This window comes from Pseudogymnoascus verrucosus, assembly GCF_001662655.1.
Source record: "Pseudogymnoascus verrucosus strain UAMH 10579 unplaced genomic scaffold scaffold_103, whole genome shotgun sequence".
NCBI lineage: Eukaryota > Fungi > Ascomycota > Leotiomycetes > Thelebolales > Thelebolaceae > Pseudogymnoascus > Pseudogymnoascus verrucosus.
This window is the reverse complement of record NW_017263754.1, coordinates 4,578-10,519: the sequence shown is the minus strand read 5'-3', so window position 1 is coordinate 10,519 and position 5,942 is coordinate 4,578. Positions and strand designations below refer to the sequence as shown.

Here is a 5,942-nt window from a genome sequence, read left to right as displayed (position 1 = left end):
CGAACTGGCAGGTAAATCGAGGTCATGACAGCGCGATGGCCCTTTTTTGGGTCAAAGGGGTCGATTCGGCCCCCGTCCACCATCTTTGCGGTGTTGTAATAGACATCGAATGGGCCTGGCGGTTTTGGAAGTGTCGTCGCATGGGCAATTGACGAGATGAGCGGGAGGAGCGTCAAGAGACCTCCGAGGGATGCGGTAGGGACGAGCATTGTAAAGAATGGAAGTTGTTTCGCTGGAAGGTGGTGTGCGAAGTGAATGATCTGTTGTTGATGCTTCTTTCTCCATGGACTGGGCTTCCAGCTGGTTTTATACAAATCATGGCTCTTCTCATTGTATTGGGCTTACGAGGCGTATTCAAAGTTAAATGTAATCACAGGGAGAAAGAGAACTAAGGAGAGGCAGACTTGCCCGAACAGGAAGCAATGAAGCGTGTGGTGGCCGTGTTGTCTGTGTGTCGTGGGTGCTGCGCCGAAGATCTCCCGTCCCACAATTGAGCGCCAAGCCTTGCGCGCTCGATTGCTTCCCGATTCGGCCTAACCAGCGGGGTGTCACTGACATCCTCAAATCTCAGCCTCAACACAAAAGACAAAATGCGTCAGTGCGAGGTGGAACTTTAAATTACGTGGCTGCAGCTTTATAATATGCCTCGTCCCTGCCCATTATTTTCGCCCTATTATTGCCTATTTAGAACAATGGACGAGCCTTCAACGGGGTGTATTCGTGATCGAACCTGAAGGCAAACAAGTGCCGATATTACTTTTACCTGATACCAACGCAATGGCTGAGAAAAGGAAACTTGGTCCTGCGGATAAGCGTCGGCAGGTTAAGCGTTGCAGTGCGTGCTCTGCTCGTAAGATTAAGGTTCGTTCGCGTCATTGCCCTTACGTCGGGAGGTGACTTCTTGAATGGATGCCGGGAAATGGGTTAACTGAGAAATATAGTGCGAGGGCGGCTTCCCCTGCAAGTATTGCATCAAGACGGGAAAATCATGTTTGCCTCCAAAGCAAAGTACAGGCACAGTGCTGTTTGTGGAAGGGCATACTTCCGGAGAGACCAAACTACAGACGGCGTTGAGTCGCCCCAAACTTAATATAGTGTCAGGCATCCCAACCAACGGGGATCCTGCAGAACGCTTTATTGGCTGCTTCCTCCTATTCATCCAGCAAAATCGGTTTACGGCAAGCTTTCAGAGCCTTGACACGGAGATTTTGTACCTGGTTCGCACTTCCCCGCTCCTGTACCACTCCGCTGTTGCAATCGGAGCCCTGGACGCCAGTCGCCGAGGCTCGATCAGCGTGTCAAAGGGACGTGAATCTCCACAGTATGTGGCTTTCAGTTCGTACCGTGCTTCTATTCGCGTCCTTCAGGCGAGTGTATCGGAAAAGGATGCTGCCCAGAGAGATGATGTGCTATGGGGCACCTTCTTCCTCGGTCTCTTCGAGGTTTGTCCTGAAAATCCGAATCTGAAATAAGTACCTAACAGCCTGCGTAGCTACTTACGGACCCATCTGGTGATGGATGGGTCAAGCACATACTCCATGGTACATCCATGATTCTCAGGTTGTCAAGCCCGGACAAGAACATGTCCTCTCTGCGGCGAACCTTCTATGGGATATTCCGCATGCTTGAAGCTAGCAGAGCCCTCCTATATAATGAGGCTACGATACTGGCAGAAGACTCCTGGGTGAATTTTCACAAGCAACTTGCACCTAACGATGGGATCTGGGACCCAATCGAAGAGATTCTGGCTCTCATGATCCGATGTGCCACGTTTAATCTCCGGTTCGTTTCAACCCCCCATTTCTTCACTCAACCTTAGCTAAAACATCTTTCAGGGGCTATGAAATTGTCTCGCAGATTCCCGAGTTACAACGGTACACTGATCCGGCTGTTTCTGCTCTGGGTTTTGAGGGTCTTGCGATACAAAATGACTTGTATGCGTGGCACGCCCAAGCATTGTTGCTTCTGGGAGACACTACTAGCGACAGCTCTCCGCTTCTCCTCGCTCTCGCATATTATAATGCGCTTCTAATCTTCCTCTCCGGCAACTTTGACTATTTCCCTTATTGGGCTCCTCCCAACGCGCCGATTCTGCCTAAATCCGAGGTAGCGGCACACGTGGCGGCAATACTGCAGTTGACGGATGCGGCGCTGAACACGTCAAGGCTTGCAGGGGCGCTGATGTTTTTCCCGCTTCGAGTGGCAGGGTCGCGCGCTGGGGGGAAGGAACAGAGGGGTGCGATTCTGGGCATGCTTTCGAGGGTGGCTCAGAGGGGCTTTGTCGTTGCGGGGAAGATTAGAGATGATCTGCAGGAAGTCTGGGTTGAGAGGGGGATGATTTCTGATGGCGAAGACTGCACATTGCAGATATCATAGCAATTAGATGGTGGGTAATTGTAATAATGAAGTCAACATAATCTAAGGCGGTCTTGGGGACCATCGAAGTCACGGCCCCAGATATGTCGACTGGCCATCTTGGCCATCACCTGGTTCTTGTCGCTGTCAGCGTCAGGCATCATATGAGATTTGTAGATCACAACAATTCGGGTTATTATAAGTCTAGGTATTACCGTGAAACATGAATATTTGGGCTTTCTATCTTCATGAATATTGAGCGTTAGAGGCATGGGTTCGAAACACCATTGCTCGCTTATGATCCTGTTGCCTTGAGCTTTGACTTCGTTGACCACCCCGAAGGTTGCTTGATCCAACATCTCAACAATCAACCTTGACATCCATTAGAACTTACTTCATATTGCCTGTCGCACAAAATCATGGCACCTCAACTTGAAATATATGTTGATGGCAAGGGTTCTGTCTTCCGAACGGCTGAACGTGGCGTCGTTCACCTCAGCATTTCGTCAACCAGTATAGATCAGTCTCAAGCCTTTGTCAACGTCAAAGGCACTGTTGAAACGCTCACCCAAAAGTTTCGCAGTTTTGCTACAAAGACTGAAGATGGACGTCCTCATCCACTGGCTGGCATCACTACGTTCACAGTCTCCCCATTGAACACATCGTCGTACTTCCAACGAGACAGTAGCTACCGCGAGATCAAATCCAAACCGAAGGAGTTCGTCGTAAGGTCGACTGCTGAAGTCGTCTTTCGCAACCTTGAACTTCTCAGTGAAATTTCACACGAGCTTGCCAATATGCCTTATGTGTCCATCGTTAGCTCGGAATGGCGACTCACCGGGCCTACTCGCATGGAGATCGAGCGCGAGGCCCGTGTGAAGGCTATCGAGGATGCGGTGCAAAAGGCCAAGGACTATGCTGGGGTTGTTGGAAGGCAAGTCGTCGCCGTTGAGATCAAAGATGGTCCATCCTCCGACTCTACTTATCGTCCATCCTTTTTTGGGGGTCCGCCGGCTGGCCAAATGCAGCAACAGCAAATGCCACAACTACAACACCAGATGGCCCAACAGGCTGCCAAAATGGCTAGTCATACTATGGATGGGCCGGCGCTGGAACCAAGGACAATCACTGTGTCTGCCCAGGTTACTGCAAAGTTTGTTTCTGTAGATACTGATTAAAATAGCGTATAAACCAAGCACATATCTCAAAGCTCTATCAATTATGTCTACGCTGTTGTGGCACAATCGAAGTGATGCGTATATTAACTTTACTTTATTCTGAATGATAAATGGCCTACCACCGAACATGCTATTTGCACATATCGAGATTTGATACTGACACACCAAGTTTTTGCACAACAGCATAACATTTGCTATTGAGACCGCCCATCTTCTTTCTTTATAGCTGTCCCCAATAGGACTTCATTTCTGACTTCTTATAACTTAGCGACCTCATTCCTCTCCAACGTTCAAAGTTCTTGATTGAATATACCTCTTGAGCATCAACTCCATTTTACTCATTATCTATTTCCGGCAGTGAGCAAACATCAACACCGCTACCTCAAGTGAGTTTATAACCTCTTTATCCTTAAGTATTTAAATGCTAACTCCCCAAGGTTTGTTGTGCGCGTCACGACAGTTCGCATCAGATCGGCAACCGCCAACGAACTTCGACCTCACTGTCGCTAGATCATACACACTGTTGATCTCGGGTGAGCCTACAACCTCATTTTTACTTCGCATTTTAATACTAACTCTCTGTAGTTCAGTGAAGCCATCGCTCCAGTTTTCATTACATCACACCTTAACCTCACTGCCAACCGTACAATTCAGGTAGGTTCACATCTACTATCGGTATATTTACATCGTTACTGACTATCTGTAGCTTTCTATTCTTCATCATGGCGCCATCAGTCGAGCCATCTGCCGGTGCCCAGCAGCTTGCGAACAATCCCCCCAACAGAGCTATCCAGTCAGATGCGGTCAGAGTGCACCAAGCAATGAATTCAGGGCTGAGACCACTACCCGATGAGAGTATGTTGGATCATTGGATTCACTGCGGCATTATGGCTGTATCGGTATACGCACGCGACGTATCTGCCGAGGATGGCTCCCTATCATTCTATGATGGCTGTCTCACGGTCCTAATCGGCATCTGGAATAAAAACCGTGAGGCGCTCATCAATGCTCTCAATCAAAATCCTACGCCATCTCCTGCTGCAAGTATGTATCTAGGCGGAGGTGCAAGTGGTGGCGGCCCTGCTTATAGAGGTTTGCAGCCTCGCCAGCACATGGATTGGATCGACTCGGAGGACCATATTCAGGGCTCTATCTTGATGATGTCTCTAGCCGCATGGGATGAGTCTATCCGTCAAAACTCAACCCAATTTTTTGACCGTCATTTCGCAAATGCAATCGCCACTTGGAACCAAAACCGCGAGTGGGGAGTCATGGCTCTGACGCGTGCTCCTATCACAGGAGGATCCGTTGCCTAATATCCATTGGATGATTGCAGCCGTGCATCTGGAGGCCGCGTTTTAACATCTCTCTTTTCGCTGCATAATTTTTGCTCGAGACGAGGCCATTGCAAGAGCATATTATATTGAGACGGCATAGTACGGAAGATTTTAGGATTATATTCGTACTGCCTGTTTTGTTTTCTAGCGAAACATGGCATTTGCTTAAGAGTCGATCTGGCTACATATCTTCATCGTTAAATACACATTATCAGACTGCATTTGAAACTCTGTGATATATTGATTGTGATGTAATATAATATCGACTCATGATAACCAATGCATCCTCTAGTCCCACAAAATATACAGAACTTTTACCACAGTCGCGATTGCAAACTGCGCTATAACTGCGATATTCATTATCCATTGAATCACCACGCACCAAATATCCCAAGACTTAGTTCGTGCTTCATATGGCCCCCCGAATCACTGAAGACACGTAAATCATATAGAAAACGATTCCGAAATGCAACTCTAAAAGTAATCTAAATATGTAAGATAAATAAATCAAGAAGCAAGCAATGTCTCATCCCGGAGCTTGATACCAATCCGACATATCAGCCTGTCCGCATCTACACAATAGCCCTCTTATTGATCCCACACGCCTTCAGGCACTTCTCGACGCCCTTGGTGATGCTCGGAGAGATCTTCCCCTGAAAGGCGTCCACATCATGCCCCTCAACCACAGTCCCAAACGGCGCCAAGAACGTACCCTCAGCCAAGGCCAACACCTCCTGATCAACGACCGCAGCTCCGGGGTCCTCGCTCCCAAAGCCCGCCACGAACGTCGCATTCTCACAGCCCATGTTGAACTGCGAGTGCACCGCACCCTGATAGAACACCGTCATCTGGTTCGCACCGACATCCGTCTCGATCAAGCGGCGTCCGGTCGTTGCGTTGCCCACTCGCACGCCGTTCTCGACAACCATCTCCGTGTGCACCTTGCCAGCCGTGATCGCGAAGAGCTCCGTGGCGCGTGGGTGCATGTGCGGGAGGCTGAAGCCGCAGGGGCCAAAGACGCCGGCGGCCATGGAGGCGCCGGAGCCGACGAGGGCGGGGAAGGACTTGCGGG

The 5,942-nt window shown here is 49.3% G+C and overlaps 4 protein-coding genes across 4 annotated transcripts; 3 read left to right on the top strand and 1 right to left on the bottom strand.

Annotated features, from left to right (window-relative positions):
- Positions 1-551: 551 nt before the first annotated feature.
- Positions 552-2,591, top strand: VE01_10659 (uncharacterized protein). The gene is made up of 4 exons (XM_018280052.2): positions 552-861; positions 942-1,442; positions 1,493-1,782; positions 1,836-2,591. Exons 1-4 carry the CDS (start codon positions 778-780, stop codon positions 2,374-2,376), a joined length of 1,416 nt encoding a protein of 471 aa, XP_018125051.1. The 5' UTR covers positions 552-777; the 3' UTR covers positions 2,377-2,591.
- A 41-nt stretch (positions 2,592-2,632) lies between these two features.
- On the top strand, positions 2,633-3,647 carry VE01_10658 (uncharacterized protein). Its single transcript, XM_018280051.2, has one exon. The coding sequence runs from the start codon at positions 2,775-2,777 to the stop codon at positions 3,531-3,533; it is 759 nt and encodes a 252-aa protein (XP_018125052.1). The 5' UTR covers positions 2,633-2,774; the 3' UTR covers positions 3,534-3,647.
- Positions 3,648-3,854: 207 nt separating this feature from the next.
- VE01_10657 (uncharacterized protein) lies at positions 3,855-5,084 on the top strand. Its single transcript, XM_018280050.2, has 4 exons — positions 3,855-3,919; positions 3,971-4,066; positions 4,119-4,187; positions 4,240-5,084. The coding sequence occupies exon 4, from the start codon at positions 4,256-4,258 to the stop codon at positions 4,847-4,849; it is 594 nt and encodes a 197-aa protein (XP_018125055.1). The 5' UTR covers positions 3,855-3,919; positions 3,971-4,066; positions 4,119-4,187; positions 4,240-4,255; the 3' UTR covers positions 4,850-5,084.
- A 16-nt stretch (positions 5,085-5,100) lies between these two features.
- Positions 5,101-5,942, bottom strand: VE01_10656 (uncharacterized protein). The gene has a single exon (XM_018280049.2). It carries the CDS (start codon positions 5,899-5,901, stop codon positions 5,443-5,445), a length of 459 nt encoding a protein of 152 aa, XP_018125056.1. The 5' UTR covers positions 5,902-5,942; the 3' UTR covers positions 5,101-5,442.

Coding starts and splice junctions, on each gene's coding strand:
- VE01_10659 (XM_018280052.2), top strand. CDS start 778: ATGGCTGAGAAAAGGAAACTTGGTCCTGCGGATAAGCGTCGGCAGGTT. Junction 862..941: donor GCTCTGCTCGTAAGATTAAG/GTTCGTTCGCGT, acceptor TGAGAAATATAG/TGCGAGGGCGGCTTCCCCTG. Junction 1,443..1,492: donor TCTTCCTCGGTCTCTTCGAG/GTTTGTCCTGAA, acceptor CAGCCTGCGTAG/CTACTTACGGACCCATCTGG.
- VE01_10658 (XM_018280051.2), top strand. CDS start 2,775: ATGGCACCTCAACTTGAAATATATGTTGATGGCAAGGGTTCTGTCTTC.
- VE01_10657 (XM_018280050.2), top strand. CDS start 4,256: ATGGCGCCATCAGTCGAGCCATCTGCCGGTGCCCAGCAGCTTGCGAAC.
- VE01_10656 (XM_018280049.2), bottom strand. CDS start 5,901: ATGGCCGCCGGCGTCTTTGGCCCCTGCGGCTTCAGCCTCCCGCACATG.